Here is a 16707-nt window from a genome sequence, read left to right on the forward strand (position 1 = left end):
AGGCAAGAGGCAAAAAGGTTCAATTGACGTATTTAGAAACACTTAGCTAATTAATTAATCAAAAGGTTAAACCTTATTCAGTGTTATCTGACAAGTGGCAGAAAACTCAAGATGAATTCTTTAAAAGTTACTCTGATGAAAAAGAAAGGCAAACAGGTTTCTTGTTTAGGGCAAAGGCTAGAGGGGAGAATATAAAAAGTAATATAAAAAGTATCAATCTTCAACTGAAACTGGGCATCTGGCTGGCACTGAAACTTGGCACTTAGCATCTAGAACTCTTCTCACAGGCAACTTCTAGAGGATATGAACTCAGAGGAGAATCAGGTTTAGCAATGAGGCAAAAGGTTAGGTCTAGGGAGGCAGGCTAGTGTACTGGTGGTACAGCGCTCAGCCCCTGGGCTTACATAAGATTCTGGAAAAGCCCTGAGCCTCATCTGTAACATGGGAATAGCAATAGCACCTTTCTCCCAGGGCTGTATAAGATCAGGCATGTAAAAGGGCTAGCCTGGCAGGGGAATGTGTAAAGAAAGGAAAACCAGGCAGGAGGGACTTAGCTAAGGTAACCCGGCAGGGGTGACAATTACTGGTCTCAGGACTTGGGCACTCAGACACTCAGGATGAGGGGAGTATAGTGGAAAATGCTTTGATATCAGAAAGACCGGAATACAAATCCCACCCAGCTCTGCTACTTACTAGTTTTGGCAACCTAAGCCTGTCTGATTTTTTTTTTTAAATGCTCTTACCCTGCAGAGGTTTTGAAAATTAGATGATATTATGTAGTAAAGTGTGCAGTGTCAGTTCCAAGCCCCCATCTGTGGCTAATTTTTAGAAACAGCAAATGGGTTAATATTCATGAGAAGGCAGAGCAAGAAAGTCAAGAAAACTAAATATAGGCAGTTCTGGTGATTTGTTTATTCCTCATAAACACTTGTTTCTACAGTACAATTCAGAAAATAAATAGAGGCACATGGTTATAATTTCCACCACAATATGCTGCTGTTGAGGAGACATTCAGTGTGAGGATAACAGACTGAAGGTGGGCTTGGACGTGTTTGGGTTACAGGGTAACTGGACCATGATGAACTGTGCAGGGATCCTATTAGTTAAGATCTGGTCCCCAGATCTTGATGGCCAAGGCTCATGGTGGAAGAGTTACAGTGAACCAAATGCTCTTTTAGTTCACTGTGGTCCTAGAATGGGTCCAAGTCTATTTAAGCTACAGGTCCACTGGGAAGGAGCTATGTCAGCCCTAAGGATACAGTTCACTCCATGGTAGGGCCTGAAGTGGCTCAAGGATGTCTGCCCTTTGCCCTGGAGTAAGTAATAAACACAAGTTTTAAGGTGACTGCTTACGTAAGTTTCTTTCTTGACTACCCCATAAAGGGATCCTATCCCATGTCTAAGGAAGGAGAGAGGCACAAATGGGGAGTATCTGTTGGAACTCAGGTAAAGAAGACAGCCTAAGTCAGGTAGGGGGAAAATAGCACTCTTACTTAATCCTTCAGGGGGAATAAGCAGACACGAATACTCGTCTGGTCAGACAAAGTGGAGCCTGGAGCTATGATGCCAACCAGCAGCAAATGAGGGGGTAACAACATACAATAAAGCTCTGGCCTTGACTTTCACTGGACTGCTATACTGTCTAAGCCACCCCTATCTTTTTCCTTATTTCTCCAGGGTAGGACAAAGCACACTGGCCCTAATTTGGAGCTAGGACCATCTGCCCCAAACATAGGCAGAATGAAGAGATTCTGCATCATTTGTCAGAAAATGAAGTAGAAGGCAGCAGCAGGTCGGCACTGGGTAACCCAGCATGTTAGGGACGGACAGTACCAACAAGTGAGACAAGGGAAAGACAGAATTGGTAGCCACTGCTGCAGGGCCTGCAGAGTCCCTGGAACTTCTCTGTGATTGAAACCCTGACTGGCAGGTGATGAGACACAGCACAAGGCTTCTGCTCCAAGGTCATTCTCATCTCCTCTCACATTGATTCATCTGTTTACCTCGAATGAATAGTGAGGCATCTGCTTTACCCAATACTTGTCACCTGGTGCACGATGCCCGCATTAGGCGGTGAGACTTCGGGCTGACTTGGAGGCACTCTGGGCCCGCTGAACCACTGCAGAACACTTCTCACGCCGCAGCAGCTTGTTGTTCTCAAACAGACCTTCATTGCGGGGTATTCCATGAGAACCGTCAGGGAAAGTCAGCAGGCCTTCAAGGGGGACAGAAGAAATATAAGAGTGACGATGGCATTAATGACTCAGATCACTTTGACAGGTAGAGGTCGAGAAAGAGAAAAACTCTCAGCCCTTCTCAGGAGCGCTCGCTCTGTTGGTAAGTTCAGTGAACAGATGCTAGGGCACCATCACTGTGGATTGCTGGGCATCCATGGAGGATTCAAACTGACAAGGTGTACTTTCACCCATATTTTGCTCAACTAAGTAATGCATCCTGCTGGGCTGCAACTTACCAAAACCATCTACTCTGCCATTTTTAAATTCCCCCTCAAAGGTCATGTTGTCGTGTCGAATGAAGACTCCAACACCATTAAACTTGCCCTGGGCAAACTCCCCCTCATACCTGCAGAAACACAAGATGTCAGCCTTTAGGGATGTAGTGAGCTGTCCAGGTTAACTGAATCAAGCAGCTACCAATACTTATTCCACTTATCTCAGAGCCCCACCCATCCTACTCCCAACCAGTAGAGAAGGGTCAGAGAGTCTGTATGATATGAGGCCTTAATCTCGGAGAAATAACAGAACAGCAGCGGGGTGGAATGTCACTCACATCTTGCCATTTCAAATTTCAGATCTACTTATACAGTAACCAGTAAGAGAACTAATACTTACTCTTTGCCTATTTCGGAGGGCCTGAGACAAGCTCAGGTTTGACCAGATATTTACCACTATTGTTTTTGGATCAGAGTCTCCCTAATTTAAGGCTGAGAGAGGAATGACCCAGTACCTACCTTGAGCCATCTGAGAAGGTCAGTACCCCAAAGCCATTAAAGAGCCCATTCTCGAAATGACCCAGGTAGGTGCCGCCATCTGCAAACATCAGTTGACCAAAACCATGTCTGCGGCCTGGGCAGAGAGAAGGACAAGTGTTAGGTTGGGCTGAGGCAGCTTCGGGGTCCCTTTTCACTAACATCACTTGTCTCCCATCACCGCACCCACAAAGGAAAGAAGAGAAACAATGACATTAGCAGGGCAGAGAACTATTACCGAGAGTCAGGACCAGGAAGACCTGGCTCCTGGGACCTTCCCACTTTAAGTCACAACTATTAGAATCAGACTTGGAGCAGGTCTCTCTAAGTATGAAAAATAAGAGAGCACTTAAAAATAGCAGTCTATAGCCATGCCACTCTGAATAAGCCTGATCCCGTCTGACTTCGGAAGCTAAGCAGAGTCAGGCCTGGTTAGCACTTTGTTGGGAGACCACTTAGGAAGACCAGGTGCTGTAGGTGTGAAAAAAAAAAAATATATATAGCAGACAGTACCTTTATTATGTGCCAGGCACTTTTCTAAGCACTTTGTATTTATCATCTTATTTAATCCTCATGACAGCCTTATGAGGTAGGCACAGTATTATTATGACTCCCATTTAACGAATGTGGAAACCAAGACAAACAGAAGCTAAATAACTTAAGATTCCAGAGCAATTAACTGGTAGAGCAAGAATGCAAACACAGGATGCAGTCTGACCTGAGAGCCTCAACTACATTGCCATTCTGAGAAAAATAAAAGTATATCACTTAGCGTCATGAAGCTACTGTGCAAACCTAACAGCCAGACTGCCAACACTGGTTTGAGCTCTGTCATATCAGTAGGGCTAAGTTTACCCACAGAAATGACTGGAAAACAGCCAGATGCTGAAGGAGCAATAATGCTCTTCAAAGTAGAGGCAGTGGACAGAGACGCTCCTGTAAAGGTCATATTAAAGGAGAAAGCAGCTGTTTAGGAGGCAGGAGAAAAGGCTGGGGATGTACAGAGGCAAGGTCACATCCCATATACAGAATTTCTTCTCTTGATGCTCAAGAATTCATCAGCTGCAGGATCTATCCTTAAAAGACACATATTTGGAAGCAGTATGAAGTGCTCTTCAGTGGTACAACTGTGGAGTCGAGTCCCCTTAGGGAAGTTCCTGGCTAGCTAGGCCTGGACCCACAGGACTTTTAAGTGGCAGGACATTTCCAAACTGAACATCATTAAACTACTTCCTATACAGTCTCAGGCTTAGAAGAATTTTACCATTCCTATGAATAGATACTTCCAAATGTAATGAATTGTCATTTACTCTTGAGTGTCTGCCATAATTTCCTTAACTTCTTAAGATTCACCAGAATGAAAAAAAAAGATTCACTAGAATCAAGTCATTGTAATGAATTCTGTACTTTCTGATTTATGAGTACTAAAAATAATTCATTTTACTCTGCTGAGTACATCAGCATTTAGAAAAAAATTCCCCAAAACACCACTAAAAGATAAAAGGGTTAATATATTTAGAAGTGGAAAGATTTAACTTACTCCTGGAGGTTGGATTAACAATAGTGTTTTCTAATTCCTTTATAATCCTAAAATTGAATAAAAGAAAGGCACTATTCAGATTAAATCTTGGAGTTAGACATGAAGACTCATAAAGTTGGTTTATATATCCTGAGGTATTTGTCCTTTGGCCAAATGAAGTGTTCATCACTGGATACCCCTCAAGGGTCCTCTCACCCTCTTTCCACTCGCCACGATATTCCTCTCCACTGGAGTAGGTAAAGGAACCTTTTGTCAGGGTCATGGTGACAGCTTACAGAAGGATGAAAACTGTAGGACACAAACAGAGGAGAACCAGTATCACAAGATGGCTGGATGAAGGCCTAAAAAACAACTCTACAGATACATTCTAAATGCTACTTGCCCGTGTCTTTTACCTTGAGTACATTAAATAAAACTACCCACCTCTCCAACCTCCACCACCACCTCTGTCCAAGCAGTCTTATCCTCCCACTTGTCTTTGAAGGTTTAAGCCAGTTTCAACTTTCTATGACCTGAGATGGAAATATAGGATTAATCTGCAAATATTTGTTTGATACCTGCTATACACTTAGTCAATGTGTAAAATATAGTCTTTTTCCTCAATGAGTTTATAATTTAGTTGATAAGACTAACAATCAAAACACTGTAAAATACCAGAGATAATATAATTAAGTACCAAATTGGATGGCAGAGATTAACAATGGGCAGAATTTAAAAATGAGCAGTGAAAAATACAAAGAGCAATTCCAGACTGAGAAAACATGGGGGGTGAAAGCACAAGGAGCAACATAAACATAGCATGTTCAAGGGGAATAAGAAGCTGGGTCTTGCTAGAGTTGAAGGTATATTTAGGGAGTAATAGAAAATAATTTTGTCTAGGTATACCTGGCTTCAATTTTAAATCTGAAAAGAATCTCTCAGATTTAATCCAAACTCTGTCACTTTATAGATGGAGAAACCGAAGCCCAGAGAGTTAAAAGCTAGTTGGCGATCGAGCTGGAACTAGTGCTCAGGCCTCCCCTGACTGCTGCTAGTTCTTTGCCCCCTGTATTATGCACCGCTTTTAGGGTTAGGCTAGCTTAAAGAGACCTTTGAGAGCTAGGCAGAAAAGTTTACAGCTGATAAGGTAGGTAAAGAGAAAGCCTCTTGGGATGTGTAAACAGGGATGCAATATGATGAAAGCAGAGTTTAAGGAAAAATCAATGTGGCAGTAGGAAGCAGGATGGGTTGGAGCAGCAAAAGCTTACAGCCAGAGAAGCTTGCAAGGTGGGAGATGTGATAATTCAGTAGACTGTGAAAATGAGCACAAATTATTCTCCCTCCATTCATGACACTGCAATGTGTCATGGCAGATCCTCCCATTATGAGGCAGTTTATTTATTCTTCCACCCATTGGATCTGGGTGGGTTACATAACTAATGGAATGTCAGCAAAGGTGGTGTACCAGAGGTTTGAAAAGCATTTATACCTTGGGCTTGCCCTCCTGCTGCACTTGGATCTGTTCTGTCCCCATGTGAACAAGCCCAGGCTAGCCTGCTAGATGGTGAGAGACCACATGGAACACTTGTCCCAGCTGATGACAGATGCATGGGTGAGCTCAGGCAAGACCATAAGAGCTACCCCTCTGAGCCTGGCCTCAAATTATTGGCCCACAGAATCATGGATTAAAGAAAGGTTGTTGTTTTAAGCCACTATGTTTTGAAGTAGTATGTTATCATTTGCAAAAGCTAACCGATACACCTAGGTATGAGGTCTTAAGGCCAGAACTGGGGGGATAACAGGGTAGTGGGAGCAAAAGGAATGTCTATGACAGATATATCATAGGAGAAAAACCACCACCACCACCCAATAACATTTGAAGACTGGCTAGATAAGGCTTCACATTAGTGGTAAAAGAATGTTTATATTCAAGGATATCCTATAAAAAGGAATTTAAGACACGTGAAATATCATTAAAGAGACGAATAGAATCATTTGACATTAAAAGAATGCAACCCTATTTCCTTTTTTAATCCCCTAGCTTTTTAACTCACCTCTTCGTCTTTTCCAGATCTAAACAATACAATGTTTTCTCGAGTGATTATGACAATGCAGAGTCCTAGGCCTATACCCAGAACTAATGAATCAGAATTTTGTACAGTTCAAGTCTGAGAATCTGCAGTTTTAACAAGCATATCACTAGATTCTTACACACTTGAAAGTTTGTGGACTATTACTCCAATAAATGGAAATACTGTATATGAAGAGCTCGCTGACCAAAAATCACCATTGAAAGATCTCCTGTTATTAATAATTAACCTAAGTCTGACTCTCAGGACAAGTGTACCTCTTCTTCAGAGCACTAATCTAGAGGACAACTTTTTTTAAACTCCTGTTAACGTGGTGCCAACTGCTAGCTTCCCTTTCCTTCAAGTCTCAGAGAAGCTCAATTATATACACAATGTTAAGGGTTGTACTGATGTCTCCATCATGAAGAATCAAGATGGGGTTACAAAGAGTAAGTGTCACTGTACAAGAGGGATCTGGCATAATTTATACAAAAATGCTTTTAATGTTCAACTAAAATAAGACATACATTTTTCTCCAGATTGTGGTGGTGGACAGTACTGAGTTATTTATACTCCAGGTCAACTAATGCAACCCTCTATAATCAACTGAGCTAGTCCCGGAAAAGCTATCTAAAATATCTTTATAATAGCAACTGACATTTATTGACTACTTATTGTATGCCATAATTCTTTTCAAAATATATTATCTAATTTCATCTCACAACTTTATGAAGCATTATTATTCTCACTTTATAGAGAAGGTGAGTTAACGAAGGTCACCCAGCTAACACATGCAAGTTAGAATCAGCTGGATCTAGGGCTCACACTCTTAAAACACTGTCTTATCCTCTCCTACCTAATACTGCCTTCCAGTATAATACAGTGGTGTTGTGGACTCAGTAGCACAAAGACGTGGGTTCAGATCCTGCTGAAACCTTGGACAACTTAAGTAACTATCCCTAAACTTCAGTCTCTTTTTCTATAAAGTGAAGATAATATACCTACTTCACAGAATTGGCATGCGGATCAAATTAAATAAAAGACATGAAAGTACCTAGAACACTGCATAGCCCTGTGCATTAAGTGTTCTTTTCCTCTTTCAGAAAGACAACTAAATTCACACAATTATTGTAATGGAATCAGCAATTCTGACTAATGATGTAAATACTAAGTAGAGGAAAAGCAAACTACAGTTGCCACTCATCTGTTCTTTATTAATATCCTATGGGATATTTTAATTTGGGCCTATGCTATAATGATTTTTGATACAGATGCCGCATGCCCAGACATGGTCTGATGTGAAAACAGCTTGGCCTGAACAGAGCACAACTCAGTCATATCATCTAGGCCCTGGCTCTGTCTCAGAGCTCTAGTTTGATCCAGCTATGAGGATAGATGAGTTCTGAACTCCTTGTGGTCTCACCCAAATGCAGAGAAATATTCATTTCTACCCCCACAATGAAGGCCAGCTTTGTGGATGCTCTTCTAGAGATGTTTGGGAGTCACCCCCACAGGTTCCACCAGGGACTTTCTCACTTTTCTAATTACTCAGAAACTCCATATCCACCGTCTCTCACACAGTAGATGATGTCTCGCCGAAAGGATCATTTTCTTCTTGTCTTAAAGCCCCTTAAAACCTCAGGGGCTATTTTCTCAGAGAGATGATGCTGGTACCTGGTATGCCATCTCTGTCCCATCAATGTTCCACAAGGTCAGCATCCAATTTCAGGAGCGCAATCTTCCTATCGTCAGCCCAGTATCAGAGTGTGCCTGGGGTAGAGGTCAACATGCCTCCACTGCAAATACAACATTAATGAGAGGAAGAGAAACAGTTTTCCATCAAAACTGCAGAGGAAAACTCTTTCCAGTCCAGATAGGCATTGTGGTTGCTCGAGGCCATCTTTAGCTCTTCCCAGGGTACTAAAAGTCAGCTTACGGTACAAATCTGAACTATCTCATTCCTTCAAAACAAGTCAGAATCTGAAAGGTGGTATCTTCTAAATTTTATGACTAAACAACCATTCCAAAACATAAACACAAAATCATCTGTACAGGAAGATAAGATAAGGGCATTTCTTTTAAATGTTAGGCAGCAGTTAACTTGTTTTTACTCCAAGCTTTGGAAGGAGTTATTGCTGTGAGATTTGAGGAGTCAGACTGACCACAAAGGGGCTCAGGGGGAACAGTCTCTTGTTTATTTTTTCTCAAGGCCACATGAAACTCCCAAATCGTGGCATCCCACTTTCTTTCAGTGGGACCAGTAGATGGTCCCTGAAAGAAGGAGAATAGTGTTTCTCCAGTTTGAAGATTAGCTGTGGACAAAGTACTAGCCAGTTCCTGAAGTTGTAAACCTAGCCACTCTTTTGGTATGTTGTTAGCTCTTGGGAAATATACTCTGTTAAAAAGAAACAACAGACTCACAATAGGGTCATTTGTGGTAAGCTCCACCAATACTTAATACACAACTGCAATTTCAGCTTATCCCAGGAGTGGAATTTTACACCCATTTGTCTAGAATTCCCTGGTCAGCATTAGTGATGTAATCTGCCTGATAAGACCCCTGACCTTCTCCTAAGGGAAGGTAACTGTGCCTGAAATAATCTATTCTTTTAACTTCCTTGTCCCATCCGCTTTCTGGCTATAAAAATCTTCTATTTTGTACAACTCCTCAGGAGCACCTTTCTATTTTTACCAGATATGCTGCCCAATTCAGGTATCATTCAACAAAGCCAATTAGATATTTAAATTTACTTTGTTGAATTTTTTTTCTTTAACAACCCTAAATATTTCAAAGAAGCTAGTGAAATTTGAAAGATTATCTTCTTATTACCAAATGTGGTAGATTGTATTTTCCAAAGATGTTTACAATCATAGCTCCTGTCTTACAAGTTCTTCTACTATTTGACTTTGCCATTGCCCCACCAAAAGTGTAATCTAACTCCTTTCTTTTGAATCTGTGTAGGCTTGATTACTTTGACCAATAGAACAGGATGAAAGGGATAGTATGTTCTTAAGTTAGATTATAAAAGGTGATGCAACTTCATCTTGTTCACTGTACACTTGTGCTTGGAGACCTGAGCCACCGCATAAGAAGTCTGACTACCCTGAGGCTACCAAGCTGTGAGGAAGCCAAGTCAGACAGCCAGCCACATGTGTTGAAGCGCCAGTTGGCAGTTCTCATCTTTGAATCATTTTAGCCCAGGCATCAAGCACTAGCAAAGGAGCCTTCAGAAGATCCCAGCCCCCAGCCATTGAGCCCATATCCCATCTGAGGTACCTGTGAGCATTATATGGTTGTTTTAAGCAGCTAAGTTTGGGATAATTTGTTATATAGTAATAGGAACTGGAACATCATCTCTCAACCTAACCTTGTCACCATCCTTTCCCATTTGTTTTCAAAGGTACATACTGCACTACAAATTTCCATTCCTTTTTGGCCTAGGAAAATAGAGCAAACCCCTTTCAACAGTTGCTTGTCAAAATGATATCCATTCTCAAGAACACAATCAGAAGTGCTAATTAAAGAGAATACATGTCAAGTCCATGAGGCTCAGGCTATGGTTGAACACATTGACTAGAAACTTCTACCTGTACCCAAATAATTGATATTGTCACTGTCTAGGGCAGTGTCAGGATTTTCATTTATGACTTCGGTAATTAGCCATGCTAATTAATAGTCAGCTGCATAGCCACTGACCCAGAAAGAAATTTCACCTGTTACTATGGTCACTGAGACAAATCTAGTTTAATAGAGTATAGTCAGTGCTGATGAAGACAGAAAATCCCAATACTTTAGCAAGTCAGTATTTGTATCAGTTATTTAAAATTTTTTTAAAAAGAATAGATGGCCTAGGAGTTTAGGCTTCAGATATACATATGGAATCTAGTCACAAAGTCAAGATAATGCATGCTGCTTCTATAAATATACCCGCCCTTTCTTCTCTCTTGCTGGGTGGGTGGCAAAGGATCAACCCAAACATTTATCTAAAAGGAAATGAGTATTTTATCTGTGTAAACTAATACACTATTAGCCTGCACAACAGACTATATCCCTGCTATTTTTCTTTTCTCCTGACCCACACATTTCCAAATAGAAGTCAAAGACAGAAATAATAAATTTTATTTCCACTCCATTTGTCTTTTTTTAATTTCAGAAATTTTTAAATTTCAAACTTGTTAAAAGAATATTTATGCATTCATAGTAACCTGTGTACAAATTCAGAGAATAAAGAAACTAACATAAAGGGAAATAGATTTTAAGTTTAAGAATATTGTTTTGAGGCAGCTACCTTAATCACCCACATTACCTTCAACATTGTCCCACTCCCAAACCATCCTCCCCAAAGTATGACAGTCTTGTCAAAGTTCCTTCAGTTATAAAGAAAGTATAGTACTCAAGCTTTTAGAATCCCAAAGAGAAGAAAATGAAGGCTCTGATGAACAAAGATTAGGCTTGTAAGAAACTTAGAACAGAAAGTCAAACGTTCTTTTTAAGGTGATTTAAATGAGCATGAAATACTGTTTTTAAGTCTGGAAGTTTCTTTTACTGTAAGTCTCCCTTACATTCGAAAAGTAAACAAATGTATCACTACTAGGTAAAGTTCTTATTTAGGAATACTGTGGGACGGTTGGATAGAAGGAATTTGGAAGAAAATCCTGACACCAGAAAGAAGGTAAAAAATTAAAATAAAAAGACTTAGGGCTAATGGGGACTGACAGGTATTATTCTATTTCCTGGTTAAGGAAAATGCCTGGGCAGGGTTCTAATATAGCCGAGTTACTCCTGCTGAGTTACTCTAGCATTCTGGTGATGCTAGACTGCAGGGATGCCACCATCAACTAACTGAGGCATCCCATTTCCCAAGCCTTGATGTGTGGGACATCTCTCTAACAGAGCGTGAGAGAGGCGAGTCCAAAGCAAACAAAGCCGTAGATTGCAACAAGGCAACATAGTCGACCTCCCCTTTCCTGCAACCACCCGTTCTTGCCTTTCAGAACTGCTCCTTCCCTCTACTCCGGGTCTGCTCTCCTGCCCGGGCCGGATCTTCCGCTCACACAGGTCAGCCAGCCCCTCCTAACGCGGCCCCTACCTACTCCGCTCACTAACCCTGGCGCTGGGGCTCTCCCAGGCTTTGGTCCCCGGCAATGAAGACGGGAGGCCCGGGTTTGGGACACCCGAGCAGCCACCTTCAGGAAGCGCGTCGGGCGTGGAGCCGCGCTCCGAAGACCCTGTCATCTCGGGCTGGGATCAGTCCCTTCCTCACCGATCACACTTTCCCGTCCTCCTCCCACTCGCGCTGCCAGCCAACCTGGGCTCCACCTTTCGTGATGACCGTCAGGCCCCGGCGCGGGGGCTCCAACAGCCCGGACCACTGCTCCGCGGGGCTTGTTCCTGCCACCTGCTTCTCCGCCACCTCCACCAGCTCCTGCCCCACTTGACGCCGCCATCCCGGGCAGCCGCACTGGGCACAATTCCCACTGCTCATTGGCTGTTACCTAGGCAACCGGGAGCAACGCCACTCCCTATTGGCTCAGCCTAGGCTCGGCGCCATCTTTGTGCGGGGAGAAGTGTCTCGATAGCCATGGTCCAAATATCTGAAAGAGGGATGGGGCTAAACCGCGGTTCCTACTTTGACAATCCTGATAAAGAACTCAGGTATCGTCTACCCAGAGACAGCCTAGACGAAATGTCGAAACCAAACCGAACCGAACCAAACTGAACTAAGCCAAACCAGCGTCATACACAACAATGACCACCAACTCAAACGGCTTCTATCCTGCTCGGATCTCCATAGTTATAAATGGCCCCGCTGCGGAGTTTAAGGACATACCTAAACACGGCTTTTAAGGTGCAGCTTTGAAATTGTAACGCGTTGGACAAGGCAACTATAGTTCAATGAATATCAACTCTGTGCCAGCCCTGTGATATCAGGGCACGTTTACATTCATTGTAGGGGTTTGTGTTGTCGTTGTCATTACCCAGATCCTTTGTGTTTAAAATATAGTGCCAAGATGAGAGCAACTCCTCCCAAATATCATGCACGCCAATTTTTTCAATCCATATGTTTATTAACAATGTGAATGCAGTATGATGCTAGGTTCTGCCAGGCTAGAAAAGACATAATCACTGCCCTCATGGGACTTAGGGCCTAAGTGTGGAGAAGAAAAGATTCATGCGCATGGAAAAAATCCAAGACTATATTTAATTATTAAGAGAAGGCAAAATACCTGAAGAAAGTAAGCAAATTGCTTCTCAGAATTTAAATTTTCCTCATCCGTAGGATAGAAAATTATAATGATGATAATGATAAATGCTGCCCAGGACTTGTTGAGGAATACAGTGTCAAATACTCAGTACTGAGTCTGAGACATCGTAAGTGCTCAATAACCGATCATTTTTAATTGTTTTAGAAGACTTGTATTCTGTATTCAAATCCCATCTCTGCCACCGTGTATGGCTTCAAGCAAGTTATTAAGCTCTCTAGCATGTAAAATGAGATTGGACTAGGAGACACATAAGATTCAATCCAGCTCGAACATTCAATGTTTAAACATGCTAAAACTGTGGGTATTGACTATAGATATAAATACAGTAGTTGAGAGAATGAAGTGTCAAAAAAACAGATTGGACAACAGGACAAGTAATAAATGTTGGAGAGGATGCAGAGAAAAAAGAAGCTTCATACACTGCTGGTGGGACTGCAAATTGGTACAACCACTATGGAAAATAGTATGGAGGTTCCTCAAAAAACTAAGAATTGATCTACCATATGATCCAGCAATCCCTCTACTGGGTATTTACCCCAAAGACTTGAAAAACCCATATCCAAAAAGATATTTGCATGCCAATGATCATAGCAGCATTATTCACAGTGGCCAAGACATAGAAGCAACCAAAGTGTCCTACAATAGATGACTGGCTAAAGAAGCTGTGGTACATATATACAATGGAATATTACTCAGCCATAAGAAGAGATGAAATACTGCCATTTGCGACAACATGGATGGACCTCAAGATAATCATGCTAAGCGAAATAAGCCAAACAGAAAAAGTTGAAAGTCACACGATATCCCTTATATGTGGGATATAAACCTAAAAGCAACAAATGAACAGGACAAAGAGACTCGTGGACATGGGCAATAGACTAGTGGTTACCAGAGGGTAAGAGGTGGGGGAGGAGGGGGGAGGTAGACGTGGTAAAGGAGGTCAAAATGTAGGGGGGGGCAGAGGGAGGGTGAAGTGGGTAAAGGGGATCAGATATATGGTAGCTGAATGAAATTAGACTTTAGGTGGTAAACACAATAGAATATACAGATGTCAAATTATAATGTACACCTGAAAATTATATAATTGTATTAACTAATGTTACCCCAATAAACTTAATAATAATAAAAAAGAAAACAGATTGGAGAATGTGTATTAGAAAATATGAAGAGATAATGGTAAATAGATTGTGGGTAAATTATGGAAAGACGTGAAAAATTAGAAGATATGGTTTGCAAAATGTAGTTTCTTGAATAGGCAAATTCATAGACATAGAAAGTATAATAGAGGTTACCAGGAACTAGGGGGAGAAGGAGTTATTATTTAATGGGTACAGAGTTTTTGTTGTCATGATGGAAGAGTTCTGGGTCAAGATAGTGGTCTTGGTTACACGGCATTGTGAATATTTAATGTTACTGAATTGTACACGTATGAATGATTAAAATGATAAATATTATGTATATTTTACCACAATAAAAAAATGTAGTTTCTTGATCAGAGCAGTGACACAATGAAATCAGTATTTTAATAAAATTAATTTGGTAGTAATACCCAGAGATGATCAGAGAGAAATCGGAACCAGAAACAAACCTAGAAGCTATTGTAATGTAGTGAAGACATCCTGGAATGTGGCATCAGTGAAGATGGAAAGAAAGGGGGTAAATGTGAGACGCATTTCACAGAGGTATTTAATATAATGTTTAAAGCGTGGAGCTAGTCTGCTTGGATTTGGATCAGCTCTGCCACTTACCAGCTATATGACCATAGGCAAGTTACTTTACTCAGTTTCCAACATTGCAGGGAACTGTGATGCTGGTTACATGATTTACTCCATGTAATGCACTTAAAATAATGTCTGGCATATGCTTAGCATTTGCTAAGTACTAGCGCTTCACAGGTAATAGGGAATGCATTGACACTCTTTTCGGTAGAAGTCAAGTTCTAAGAGGTAGATACAGAAATTCTGGGGGTTTTCCATAGAGAAAACTCAGAATTCAACGGAGAAGTCTAAATCTTGGAGCTTTCCTTGACCATAATTTGAAGCTTAGGAGATAAATAAGATGAATAATACAGGAGATTATCTCTGTGGCTCTGGTCTCTAGCACACAAGAGAAAACTATTACTTAATTATTTGGTGTTTGAGTAGGAAAGGGAAATACATATCTTGTAACTGAAAGAGTTAATTGAACCATCTATATGGACTTTTGCTAGAATGGCTTATTTAGCAAAAAAATATATATATATTTAGGACATTTCCATACATATAATTAAACAATTCAGTACTTCTAGTTAGCTGTGGCAATAATTTGATTCAAGAAAGAATTGTCGAATGAACTGAAAAGGAATCTGGAAACTTTGGCTGGAAATAAATGATAAAAATTTATTCAAGGATCTTAGAGTTTACAAACTAGAAATACAACTAGACAAAAACCCAGAAGTGTTCTGAAGAAGAAAGAAAAGTTAAGTGTTCTTATAGTAAAATGTGCATCTTAAGAATAATCAGTTGTGCATTCTTTGCCTTGGGATTGGACATCAGTCAGACGTCAGATTTGGAAGATGGGAGCCAGGAGTTCTGGTCACATCATGGTCTGGATAATGGCTGTTAGGCAAATGTCAAGTGGTCTGGATATGTGAGTCCTTCACGGGTTATCTGGAGGTTTGGTTTATGTCCAGGTATTGACATACAACAAATTGATGTATATCCAGGCATTGATGCAGGACTGGAAAGTTCAAAACTTTAAGTTCCCAGGCTAGTCAAAGCAAGAATAGGTTATTTTTTCATGCTTCAACCAAATTGATTTTAGTAATTTGGTAACTTCCCAGCTAGTAAAAACAAGAATAGGTTATTTTTTCATGCTTCAAGCAAATTGATTTTAGTAATTTGGTAGTTTGACTATAGTGACTCCATTTTATTTCTTCATTCTGTTCTTCAGAATGATTATGAAATATTGGTTACCATGTGGTTGGTCATCTTTCTGAAAATCCAAGTCTCTTGTCTGCTGGTTACTTTAGTCACAAAAACAAAAACATCAACAATAACCTCAGCAGTGATAAAAACCTACCATTTGTTGAGTGCTTTTTATGTACTAAGCATTATGCTAAGTTCTTTACATACTTATCTTGATTCTTATTTAATCAATTGGGGAAGAGATGATTACTCTCATTTTATAGATGAGAAAGCTGAGGCTTAAAGAGTTAAACATCTCATACAAAATAACTGCTAAGTGTGAAGCTGGGGTTTGAACTCAAATATCTCTAATTCCCTTTTCTCCTCCTCCCTCTCCACCCTTCAGTGATTTAATTACATTTGTTTTTTAAGACTTAGCTCAGACCACGTGCCCCACGTAAGGCCTTTGCTGACTCTCCAGCTACCCCCAAATTGCTGAACTCCTATTATAGAGTTTTCAGCTCTCATTGTTGGCTCTTTTTCTCCTACTCCTTCAGAATGCTGTGTTTTCAGCTTGAAGGCAGGAACTATATCATCCTTCTCTTTTCCACTGATAAAAATGTACTGAGCACCTACTGTGTCTAGACACTGAGGTTTTACAGTGATAAATATAACAGACATAGACTCTTACCTCATGGAATTTTTGTCTGATGGGACCATAGCTTTCCTCAATTAACAAATAAACATTGAGTTTTAGGCTAGGCACTGTGTATGTTGCATGAGGGCTGGGATTTTTTAAAAACCTTTTTTATTTATGTAGAACAGGGATTTTTGTTTCTTTGCTTCACTGCCGTTTCTCCAGCATCTAGAACATAGTAGATGCTCAATATTTAATGACTGAATGCATGATTGAATGAATATAGATATAAAGATTACCTTTCTCCAGTCTCACAGCTGGTTCACAGACACTCAATAATT

At 40.7% G+C, this 16707-nt stretch overlaps 1 protein-coding gene and 1 pseudogene across 7 annotated transcripts; one reads left to right on the forward strand and one right to left on the reverse strand.

Moving 5' to 3' along the window:
* Positions 1–890: 890 nt before the first annotated feature.
* On the reverse strand, positions 891–16687 carry MORN4 (MORN repeat containing 4). 7 transcript variants are annotated; one of them, XM_011374004.2, is made up of 7 exons: positions 11887–12026; positions 8252–8373; positions 4953–5041; positions 4725–4817; positions 2972–3086; positions 2474–2583; positions 891–2215 (listed from the first exon to the last, which is right to left on the reverse strand). In XM_011374004.2, exons 4-7 carry the CDS (start codon positions 4789–4791, stop codon positions 2067–2069), a joined length of 441 nt encoding a protein of 146 aa, XP_011372306.1. In that variant the 5' UTR covers positions 4792–4817; positions 4953–5041; positions 8252–8373; positions 11887–12026; the 3' UTR covers positions 891–2066. The 7 variants fall into 7 exon arrangements, with proteins under 7 accessions (XP_011372306.1, XP_011372305.1, XP_023375613.1 ...); XM_011374003.2 differs by lacking the exon at positions 8252–8373; XM_023519845.1 differs by lacking the exon at positions 4953–5041.
* Positions 3351–3469, forward strand: LOC111728938 (annotated as a pseudogene).
* Positions 16688–16707: the final 20 nt, after the last annotated feature.

The sequence above is a fragment of the Pteropus vampyrus genome, unplaced genomic scaffold (genome assembly GCF_000151845.1).
Source record: "Pteropus vampyrus isolate Shadow unplaced genomic scaffold, Pvam_2.0 Scaffold238, whole genome shotgun sequence".
In the NCBI taxonomy this organism is placed as follows: domain Eukaryota; kingdom Metazoa; phylum Chordata; class Mammalia; order Chiroptera; family Pteropodidae; genus Pteropus; species Pteropus vampyrus.